At 33.4% G+C, this 12,500-nt stretch overlaps 1 protein-coding gene across 7 annotated transcripts in view; it reads left to right on the top strand.

The window, feature by feature from the left end:
• LOC124429416 (protein sprint) overlaps window positions 1-12,500 on the top strand; it is a 153,431-nt gene that overhangs the window by 116,476 nt on the left and 24,455 nt on the right. The window contains exons 1-3 of one of the 7 annotated variants that reach the window (XM_046974676.1): window positions 1,258-2,166; window positions 2,446-2,576; window positions 5,554-5,905. The exons of 3 other annotated variants lie outside the window; for them this stretch is intronic. In XM_046974676.1, the coding sequence (XP_046830632.1) occupies window positions 5,781-5,905 (125 nt within the window). In that variant the 5' untranslated portion in view covers window positions 1,258-2,166; window positions 2,446-2,576; window positions 5,554-5,780. Of the gene's footprint in view, window positions 1-419; window positions 763-1,257; window positions 2,167-2,445; window positions 2,577-5,553; window positions 5,906-12,500 lie in introns of those variants that run through there. 3 more of the 7 variants (XM_046974673.1, XM_046974674.1, XM_046974675.1) reach the window with 3 other exon arrangements.

Here is a 12,500-nt window from a genome sequence, read left to right as displayed (position 1 = left end):
CAACGTAGGTATATCATTCTTAAATATCTATTAATAATTCCCCTTAAGACTTTCAAATAATCAATAAAATATTTTATAATTACATCGGCACTCCTTGAGATTGAAACATATCATATCTATTTAACATAATTGTGAAAAATTTTGATTAAAAGCAGTAGATCTTAACAAAAATGTGTTAGAAATCAGAAGATTGATGGATCCTTTTTCATTTGTTTTATTTTTTCTCTCTCTTTCTTTTTTCTTTCACGCGACCACCATAGTCGCTGAGGGAAAAGGATAGAGAGAATCTATGTAGAATGAAATAGTGGTCGGTGTTGCGCATGCGCTCGCCGGTCCTCCCCCCCTTTCTTCACCTTTCCGGCTCCCCTCCGCTTTAGTGGAACGCGGGGTGCGAAGAAAGGGGAGAAGAAGGCGCTCCGTTCGGTTCTATCGTTCTCGACCGGTAGTCGCGTTCTCGTGCGCGTTACGTGACGTCGCGACGCCTCGCAGTGCGTCGGCGACCGGCGTCACGACGCCTTCTTCTATTCTATTTGAATGTTCGTTCTATATCTTTTATTATTCACGTCTAACTTCCATCGTACACGAGCTCGTGATATCAAGAGTGACATAACGAAGAAACAGAATAATCCCTTTTTTTTTAAATATTTCCCGTGCGTTTTTTCATACAAAATTTGGCTTAGATATTTGTTTATTTGTTTTTTTACTTGTACTATCTTCTTGGTGGATGGATGGTGTGTCGTTAATAAACGAGAAAAGTAAAAGGTTTTTGTTCGTACTATCGAAAAACTTAAAGTTTAGACGTCGATAATGATTTCTTTTTTTCTTTCTTTTCTTTTCGGGAAGAAAGTTCTTGTAATGTTTTGTACTTTGTTCATTTTTAAGAGAAACAAAAAATTCGTTTACAGCTTTAACAAAGAGATCAATATTCTTTTTTTGTTCCCATAGAGAGTTTTGAACGTCGAGTCTCCGGCGTCGAAACGACGCCGGTTAGTATATTTGGAGTGCGTATCGTCGAGAGGGAGATTTGTTGGATTTCCATGAGTCATCTGTTTCTATCTGGTTCATCGAAGTTGTCTCTACTTCCGTGGATGTCTTATCGAAGTTTGTTCGATGAATATATCTCACGACGTCGCGAAGCTTCTTTGGAAAGAGAAAGAAAGAAATATAGGAAGAAATTCTCGTTGATAAGCGATATGAAGATACATTTTTAGAGTTCAATAGTAGTCGGAATTCGAAGAGATCGACGGTACGAGGGGTCCTTTTATTCCTTTTTTTTTTCTTTCTTTCTTTCGAGGTCACTCAACCTTAAATGGGGAACGTATATTTTTCTCTTCTCCATTGGTCTGCTGCGTAAATATATATCGGAAATATCGAGTTGAAGCAGCGCACTGCGTGTGAAAATGGCGAGATACGTAGCACGAAAGTTACGAGTGAAAATTTCGAAAAATGCCGCACGCTCATTGTTTATCTTTTATCACAAACGTTCTCCGTGTTCTCATTTATATCTCGTTGCACCCAATGCGATTAAAACTAACCTTGTGTCTCTATCTTTCCCTTTCTTCTTCTTCTTCTTTTTCTTCTCCTTCTCTTTCTCTTTCTCTTTCTTTACATTTCTACTTAATTTTTTTTTCTTTTTGTTTTGTTTTCCATAGACATTCTGTATTACCTCGAATCGATTATCCTTAGACCATTTATTTCATGAAATGTTATCGAATCGTCCGAGAGAAAAAGAATAAAAGGAAAGAAAGAGATAGGGATGCATGGTGAAATTTCGTTGAGAGATAACCGATAATCGAGGTTCCACTCGGCTAAATACGATTAGATGAAACGAAGTGGAAAGACATTGAAAGTTCTTCGGCAAGTGTCTTCCTCTTCTTTTTCTTCGTGGCTTCTTTGATCGAATAGTATTTCGTGCTTGAGAACGTTCTTTTAAGTGGACCGCGATTCTCTCTCACTCGCTCTGTTTCTTAATCTCTTTTTCTCTCGTAACTCTTGTCCTTACGAGCTAACTTTATGGTGAGCACGTAGTCGAACACCAACGAGTACGTTGCTCCGTCAAGCTTTCCCTCGTTGAATCACGAGTGATAGTAGGTACTCTGTACGAGCCAGTGACATAGACTTCTTCAAATGCATTGCACCGTGCATCGATAAGAACTCATCGTATAGGTACTGATAAGAGAACGTCTTTAAAATAAAAAAACAAAATGTCAATCTTTATCGAGTCTTCATTAATTTTGTTTCCCTCTATCATTGAATTTCAAATCTTTACTCGTTTATTTTCTTCTTTTATTTTAGAAATTTGTCGATGCATGATCCGTTGTATGAAACAATTGTTACTTCATTAGAACGTTTGTTTAAATTCATATTTATCTATTTACTTTTTACCTTCTTCTTTCGTTTATCTCGCGGCGACGAATTGAATTGTTTTCTCTTGATATTCATCAGCGTTCAAGATGAAGGTTCATGGACGATTTGTTGATACATACGTGTTGCGCAACTAACCACAGTCGCGTGCAGCTGATTGTCAAACAACTCGTGGAAAGTGCAGCTGCTGTTTATTATAAAGGCTCGCAATAGTATGTTTTATTTGTAAAAATATATATATATATATATATATATATATATGTATATATTAATATGTATTAAAATATATATATTAATATATATGTATATATATATAATGATATTATTTTCGCAATAGTTTAAAAATAAAATTCAAAAGGAAAATCGATAATAAAATATACATTGTGAATTGGATCAAGGTTCTTGATAATATTAAAATAAAGAAAAAAGTATTAAAACTAAAATAATTGTCTATATAAGTAGTTTCATAGTTTATTATAGCGATAAATTTCGAGTAAATTTTGAGTTCTTTGAACCGTATACAAAAGGAGATAGAAATACGTTAATAAAGAAAAAATATATAGCTTCATCTCCATCCTCCGATTCAGTCCTCCAACTCGATTCGTTAGGGTTAATCGAATTATCGTGACGACCAATCACATCGGCTGGCCAGGGAATTGCGGCTCCATGAAGGTCGATAATCGTGAGTCTGCACCAGTTACCGCAAAGTGACGGTGTATTAGACCACACTGTGTGAGATTCTCGTTGAACGATTCTACGTTAGATAATTACCTATCTACGAGATCTTACCTCTCATCCGAGATCAAAGTATATTAGAAGCAGATGAGCTGACCTGATTTCTTCCTCGTCGAAGAGAAAGAAGATTGAACGCATCGTTCACTATCGCAAACCTCTCTCAAGATTTTCTCTCAGCCAGTTGTTTTTCGAAGCGTTGCGTTCTTCGTAATAAACGTTTAACGCGATATAAATTATCCGACGCCGCAATCGTACCGTAAATTTTATTCTAATTTAAAGAAACGAAGAAAGAATAAGGGACAGAAAGAGAGAGAGAGAGAGAGTAATGCAAATTTATTTCATTTTCTAGCGAAATGTTTTCTTTCTAGCGAAACGTTTGCACTTTTTTATATTTCTTTTTCTTTCTTTATCTCTCCTTGTCTGTTTATTCAGAAATAAAGTAAAATTTAAGAGATATAATATCCGGTATCAAAATTAAAGGGGAAATGAGAAACGTCTCGCTGAAAATGCGAGTCGTGAGTTCAGTTTCTAATTCAGCAACCGTCATCCGGTAAATTTTGAATAGCATCTTTCCCGACGGCCGTGAGTGCTGGTTGCGTCGAGGGATAATCGCCGTGCCCGTCAGCCGTTCTACCGTCGTCGTCGTTACTGTTGCTGAATTCAAATGTTTTCGCCTTTGCGGTTCGCGAAATTACTGTTTATTTTATTCCCTTCGTCGTTCGTACGCAACGAAATGTGACTTTAGAAATTACGACAGCTACCGAAATATTATGTATACATATGTTTAATTTTAATCTTCTTTTGAGATATTTCCTCTTAATTATCACGTCATTAGAAAATAATTAACGTTCCCGATCGTTACGCTGAAATAATGCGAGCATTACAACATTAATTACTCGTTCTAGTCAAACTTTCTTTACTCTTTTGTAAATTTATATATATATATATATATATATATATATATATATTTCTTTTTTATTTAAATACGAACTAATTCATGTGGTTGATCGATCAATATTCCTAGTTTTATGTTTTTTTTTTGTGGCAGAGAAATCTAGGCGTTATAGGAAATAAGCAGAGATAGAAAATTTCAAGAAGCACGCACTTATCATATCGCACGATTGGTATACGCCTTGTCTTGTCTGTCTTTCTTTCTCATTCGAACCAATATCCTGTTCGTTTTTTTACATGGGCACTCTCATGGTCTCTCTCAACAACGATCCAATCGGTAATAAGTCTGCGTTCCTCGAGCTCGTTTCTCGTCCCTTCCGCTTCTCGTTTTTACTCTCAGCATCCTTTCCCAGGACCTTGATATCTCGCAAAGACTCCCGATAAACAATCTCGTCCTTCGGAATATTTGCCAACGATGGTGCTATTACTATTGCCTTCCTATTCGTTCTGTACTTTTTTTTCGTCTTTTTTTTTCTTTTTCTTGTTACGATTGACCCTCGAAAAAAGGTTCTAATGATGCCTAGGATCCTATTACAAGACCGTTGGAAATCGTTGGAACCGGCCTGTACGATCAAAATTTTTACCGTCGTTCGTGCTTCGCCGTAGAAGAGCCCAATAAACAGAATATTACGGCACGTACCCATCGTTTTTATTTAAGTATTTTTTCTCCCGATATTATTGGAGTAATCAGAGGGAAAATTATATTAAGAGAATATCAGGAATTATAAATATTATTAAATATCGTTGAATGATATCTCTTATCGAATTTTAAAACAAAAGAAAGAAATTAGATTATTTATTGAAACTCTATATAAACGTTTTATTCAATGTATGTATTATTATTGCAGATAATTTCTCGCTTGATTTACTATATGGCTATTTATATAGATTTATTTAAGTATCACAATATCTCGGAATAATTCGTTCGATCGATCGATCGTTATTTTTCCCACGCGTTTTTATTTTTCCCACGCAGATACAAATATGTGGTTTGACGTTTTTTTTCTTTTTTTTTTTTTTTTTTTTTTTAAAGATTACATATGATACGAGACGCCACGAGAGATAATTAAAACAATAGAAAGTAACAAACGTGAACGATCAATGATAAAAAAAAAAGAAAGGAGATGGATGGTGGTTGTCGTTTTATCAGATATTTTCACGACGTACGTATCGTCGCTACGCATTATTACGTTATCGGAGACGTTTCGAACCCATACGCGGAAAAGGAAAACGACGACGATAAACTCACCCATAATTTACAACGCATTGATAATTCGAGTCTTCTTGTTAGACCACAAAGGAGTTACTAATTGTCGATTTGATTTTTTCAACGCCGATAAAACTCAACAGAGAAAGAGAAATGCATAATTTAATAATTTTACGACATGTTATAAATAGTTCCTTAGAGAATACGTTCCTTAGAGAACCTCTTTCCACCAAGAAAAACAGTGATTTACGAAATTAAACGAATTTACGATGTTCCGACTGTTTCAATTTTTACAGATATTTAGGAAAAAGATAAAAGAGAAGAGAGAAAGAGAGAGAGGGGAAGAGGGAGAGAGGGAGAGAGAGGTTTTTCTTGAAGAATATACTCATTCTTTTTGCGTCATTATAAAATCCTACATAAAAACAGTGAAATGTGTTGTGTATATCCACCGACCGACTAATCGTCGTCACAAATCATAATAAACGAACGCCAAATTGTCATATTTTGGATTCCTTTCGCAATAATGCTACCGCCAATCATAAACAATATTAACAGTGATATATTAACATTATACACGAACCCGAGCAACGGCAGAAGCGTGGCGAGCCGTGCTACAAGAGGCCGTTACGCTGAGATTGGCGTTAAAAGGTAAAGAACCACTTATTCCTTGTTATTTGTTTTTTTCCTATTTTCTTTAATTACCTAATAATCGTAATTATTAAACTGATTTATAAATATGTAAATATAGGTGTTATATTTAGTTAAGGAATTTATGACTTTATTACAATAAAACATCAAATATACATTTTCGGATAAATCAATTATACAGAAGGGTAAACCTAGAAATCCTGATTATGAAATATTATATTTATTTGGTTGATTTGTAAATAAATTTTATTATCGGCAAAAATTTTATATTAATAAAATAACAATTATTTATGAATAAAATCAATAGAATATTTGTATAACTTCTTATGATTCTACTGAATAAAATTTGCGAATAACTCTAATGAAGGAGTATAGTCAATTTCTTACAAATTTAGGTCGAATTTTGTGCGGATACCTCACATGTGTATCGTTTTTCCTCGTTATTCTTTCTGTCGATATTCACTCCGTGAACAGGTTTAAGTTTTTATTTCAGCTAGCTCAGCTTAATGGAAAGAATATCAGCATTGAAATACAATCAAGCGCATAATGTTCGAGCGAGATTAAAAGAAACAAGTGAATGGTGGCGCTGCATCTTGCGACTGCGTGACTGCTAATTACAAATCGATTTTATTTCCGAGGTCGTTGGACGCTCGCATTTCGTCATTAATACGTAGAAATATCGTGAGCAGACACGTGACTTTATCTTTTGTCGTTATTCAATTAACATTGTAAAAAGTATGAGGATAAAAATAATAATTATAGCAGAAAATTAATTATCTAATAATTAAACTTTCTTCGTTAATAATTTAAACTTTCGTTTGTCTTCTATAAGCGATTAATTTTACGAAATTTACATAGGAATAATTAATATAATTGTATTCAATAGAAATGGATTAAATATATTGTAGTGAGAAATGCAACTCTCGTTAAACACATGTAAAATCATTCTAATATACCTGTAACATCTTTCAAGCGAAACTTTCTTATGTATAAATCTTATCGGTGATTCATTCTATTCAGCATTTTGACACTAAACACGATCAATACTCTGTTAGTTCGTAACGTCCTAGTTGATTCGAAGCAGTCAACTAGAAAATCTCGATCAGCCCGACAGGTAAACTCACACCGGTACTAGTATCTTTCCATCATAGGATTTCTCAACGTTATTTAGATGAATACTATATTACCTCTATCGATCATGCACGATATCCATTCGTTGACGTTCCATAAAAGCTAAGTTCGAATCAATAAACAGGACAGAAAGTTCTTTGCAGAAATATAAGAGAAACAAACTTCGAGATTTTCTTTGAATAAATTTCGTTGATTAGATATAATAATTAATTGAGTTTACGAATCGATTTTTAACTCTCATTAGAAAGAAAGATGAGAAAGAAGAATGACAAAAAATGAGAAACATGTTGCCATAAGAAAATCGATTTTAATCAGCGGTTAATATGAAATATGATAGCAAAGTGACCAGCAACGCGAAGCCCTTTGGTTCATTCTTACGTAAGCGGCTTACACTGTGATCCGCTTAGGTTTCCACGAATAGACCGCGGATGAGATTCGTTAGCGTTCTTTTTTTGGACAAGAAAGTACCTACTTCCTTCGACAATGATTACGTGGTGTGTTATTTTCTTACAAAAATTTTATTATTTGTACGATAATTATATTTAACTATATTTAATTATAATTAACTATATTTAACTAATGTTAAAAATTTACATTAACGTAGTTATTTATAACAGTGTTTCTTAAACTTGTAATCGCGCGGTCCAATACATTTGTTTATAATGCTACCGCGGCTCAAATGTTTATGATATAAAATTGTTAAGAACCCAATAGATAAGTTACTGTATATTATTTTAAACATATGACTGAGGTATTCTTGTAAATTCGCAGAACATATTACAAGGATTTTCTAGAAATCTCTTATAAATAAATCACTTTCCTCTTTTTGGTTTAAGGAAGCAGGTATCATTTCACGGTCTATTACAAATTTAATGCGGTCCAATATTAGGCTGAGGAGCACTGGTCTATAATAATAACGACGTTTCAAAAATAATAACGATTTTTCATCGTGTATTTAAAAAATTGAAATTATTTAAATTATTTAGAAAATTGAAGTTAATTGAAATTGAAAAATGAAGTTTATATCTATCAAACATAATTCGAAGACGAAAAAAGAAAAATCAAAAGAACAACGCGTTGTTTATTGAGGACCTCTTGAATCTCATAATCGCAGGCTCTTCGTATTTAAACGTTCCTAAAACCATCTACGGGAGTCTTCAATACCATGTGTAGGTATAACATAAATAAAGCTGAGGTTCAATCACATTTAATCGTATTTGACTGCATTGCTTTCCAAAAGAAAGGTCGAACAAAATGCAAGGAAAACGTTAATGAATATCGTGCATTATAGATCTACCGATCAAAGACGATATGGAGAAAAAAAGAGAAGGGTGAAAAAAAAGGAGGAGACTGGTACGTTGCTGGTGATGATGGTAGTAGGGTGGACGAAAAAGCGGCACCGCCTTTATACCACTTACAACCCTCTCGAGTTGACAGCAACCGGTCGAGTGTTATTCGCGAAAAGCTCTTTAAACTGGTCCTTTCGAAATAAAGAACAAATTCGAATATGCACATTTGGTGTTTAAAAATCAAACTGTTCAATTATTCTAGATATTAGAGAAAATACAAGTTCCGATTGTTGAGAACAATTTTAACAATTAGATTGATGAATTAATTTTGATCCTCTATCCTTAAATATTAATTTATTTATATAACTATGCAATAGTAATATAAATAAATTAATATTTATGTATAATAAATATATTAAATATATTAGTATGTATAATAAAACACAACTGATTATCATTATACACTTATAATAAAAATATTATATTATTTCTGCAGGAATTATTATTGATAATAATTTTGGAGAGTGTTTGAGTTTTATGTATATATATATTTTTTTCTCTCTAATTATTTTGTAATTAGTGAGTATTTTAATTTTGTAACACCCCGTAGATACCAATAAATACAACACTTATTTGTGAGAAGTATACGTGGGTTTGCACATATTTAGCGTAGTTACCAGCTTCTTCCTCTTCCTCTTTTTCTCTGTTCCCTTCGGACGCACGTAAGCGTGTTAATTCGACCACACGTTAATTCGCATGTGAACGTGAATGCACTCGCGCACGTGCGTGGCCTCATTCTTTTGTCGGTTGATTATCGAAGGTCGAACTTACTGCCACGTGGGAAATGTGAGGAACCTTTGAAAGAAATCTTTGATAAAAGCGGATTCGCCAATTTTTTTTTCAGAGCGGTAAACGAATCTGTGAGAAATATTCTTTATGTCTTTATTCAATTTAGTTGATACTCTCAAGTGCTCATAATTTAGAATCGACGAACGATCCTGACAATCCTTTTTATTGAATTTTCTAAATTTATAGACTCATAAATTCTTGTAAAAAGTAATATCTATAAGAAGTTTGGTATACGATCGCGTGGGTACATTTACGATAAAACGAGATTAAATTCAGTTGCCAGGATTATATTTACTCATATTAAGATCTGATAAATCGGGTCAATCTAACTGCGAAAGATATCGTTCGAAAGAAAATCGGTGAAATGGTTCTTAAAGCATAAACTTTCTGGAGCAAACTTCGCGAATCCACTTTCCCAGTTGGAAATCCGCCCCAAAGTCTTTACAAAGTCGAACATTATTTGAAAGATTGTTAGACCTACTTCCAATAATAATCTTATATTTCGTTTGGTAATTCTATATATTTGATTGAATTCAATTGCATTTCATTGAGAGAAAAACCAAATGATCGTAATCAAGTATAAACGAATTAATTATTTTCTAAAATTTCGTGTAAAATTATATTCTAAAGAAGAACAATTGGATAGTAAACAATTAATAAATAAAAAAAAACAGAAAAAAAGAAAATAAGAATTTGACAGATGAACTTGATTCTTTATTTTTTACTGAAGCAGTACATTTTGTAGACTATCGACGGAAAAATCAACGAAAGCAGAGAGTCATCTAAGGATACTATATGTAATTTTTACTTCCGACGTTTGCGTGTTTTCCAAAATAATTACATGGTCTACTCATACATCTTCTCATGGTCCTCGTAGCGTTCATAAATTGTGATTTCACATAATTCGGGGATACCATGTGAAATACGATACATCATTCCTGCACTAATATTACGACATACCGATTTACAAGATTTCGAAGCACATTTAATCTTGTGCTAGGTAATAAATAAACAACAAAATTAATTTTTGTCGATCTTCTCTCCCTTTGATCTCGAAACACGAAAAGAAAAGACAAATTAAAAAGAAAAACAAGGGAAAGAAAATATTTTCCTCTAATATGAATTCGTCTATTTTCTTAAAAAATTTATCAAGAAGAATCTTCAATTTCTTGGTATTAATATATTAATTATTCAAAGACTTCGCTTATTATTTATATATTTGTTAATCATTTCCGATCTTATTTCGATGATTAAAACGTCTCTATAAAGACGTAATATTTTGCCAAAATATTTTTAAATAATGAAATATTTTTTCAGGAACGATAGATTTTTCGATGATATTTAGAAAGAAATTACTAGTCTCAATATAACGATATTTTCTTTTTCTTTTATTTTTCAAGACGAACATAGCAAAACGATCTTACTCTCGACTAACACCCCTCGAGGATTTCGACTAAAGAGAGAAAGAGAGAGAGAGAGAGAGAGAGAGAGAGAGAGAGAGAGAAGAGCCTTCTCCGCGACTCAGACTCAATTTCTACGGTGGAAATGGCTTCCCGCGTCGATCCTCTAGAGAAGGAAAGTCAGCTCTGTGGTTATATCCTTGCGAGAATCCCATCCAAAAGAGCGGGAGGATAACCATGATATTATTATACTTATTTGGAGAACGTATTATGCGTCTATCGGAATATCAACGTCCACGAATATAACCTTATTTCTATTTCGATCTTTCAATTCTGTCGATATTGCATTTCAAACGTTATCTCGTGCAAACGTCATTGTATTGATCTCGACATAGATATATTTTTTTTTACGTAGGAATATACAATATATGTAAGAAAGAAATGAAGTACTACATATAAAAGAAAGAGAGTAAAAAGATTGGATCAGACGAGAACGAAAAGCCAGAAACGATCCCTTTGAACACTTCTCTCTCTCTCTCTCTCTCTCTCTCTCTCTCTCACGCGCGCGCCCGCATCACATAGCGAAGTACAAAGTAGAAAGGCTCCAAAAAGTACTCTACGCTTTTGATCAACGTACATCTCTAGCTCGCATAATCATTAATCTGACTTTCTTCCTTCGTCAGTAAGTGTCGCGTGAGAAAGAGTCTAAAAAGAAAAAAGGAAAAGAAAAAGAATGGTACGACAAAATATAAATAATAAAAATGAATCCTCATTTCGTTAGATTGTTCTGCTAAGCATTTTCTTAATTATACGTGTGTACAAAGATGCATTTATATTGTGTAACTAAATCCTTACGTAACATTCAAAAAGATCGTATATCAATTTTAAATACGAGATTTTTAACGGGAAAATATAGAAAAATAAATACATATTGTATCATAAAAAGAAATCTCCCACCCTCTCTCTCTCTTTCACTCTCACTCTCTCTCTCTGTTTCTCAAAAAAAAAGAAGAAAAAGAAACGGAGGTTTTCATTCTCTTTGAAAATAGACGTGTATTTTTCATTTTTCTTATTTTCTTAATTTTATTAGCTTTACCTAATACACAGAGATAATAACACAGATCATTATAGTTAATGAAACAAGCGAGAGGACGACGTTTGAGGCCGGAAGTGGACCATGCTCGTTAACGTACGACCGCAAATAACTCTTTATTTACCAAGAGAGTGTAATAGAGAATAATCTCTCTCTCTCTCTCTCTCTCTCTCTCTCTCTCTCTCTCTCTCTCTCTCTCTCTCTCTCTCTCTCTCTCTCTCTCTCTCTCTTTCTCGCTCTATATTCGTGTATACCTGATGGTTTGATTCTTCCTGTCTCCCGTTCGTTATTACGTGCTATTGCTTTTTCGTTTTAAATAATATAGCCGGCAAGCTAGTCAAAGTAGCGTTACGAGAACATATATTTGGCCGGAGTGCATTTCGCAATCTGTGATGAAACTTTCTGAACTTTTTATTCAAGTAGGTCAACTTCGAAAATAGTTGGAATATTATGTGGAAAATTCTAGAACAGTCTAGTGATATTCTTAGAACGAGCTGAACTTCGACGATCGAGGACATTCATTGTTCAAGGTCGAAAGTTTTCTTTTAATACGTTCGATAAATCTTGTTCATCAGTTCAAGTTCTCCAATGACTAATCTTCGTGTCAATAGATTTTATAGAAACGAAAGAGAAGAAAAGAATCAGAAGAAAGAAAGAGAAAGAAAAAAGAGACAGAAGATTTGTTATAAAAAGTTAAGAAAAGGAATCTTAAATCAAAACATTCTAAAGATAGGAAGATATTAACACTATATAACACTATATAAAGTATTTAAATCAATTTTTATACTAAAATGTAGAATATAAAAAAGAATATTAGGATTATTCAAATAAAA

The sequence above is a fragment of the Vespa crabro genome, chromosome 15 (genome assembly GCF_910589235.1).
Source record: "Vespa crabro chromosome 15, iyVesCrab1.2, whole genome shotgun sequence".
Taxonomy (NCBI): domain Eukaryota; kingdom Metazoa; phylum Arthropoda; class Insecta; order Hymenoptera; family Vespidae; genus Vespa; species Vespa crabro.
Note: the sequence above shows the minus strand (reverse complement) of the source record. Positions and strands in the feature narration are given on the sequence as shown.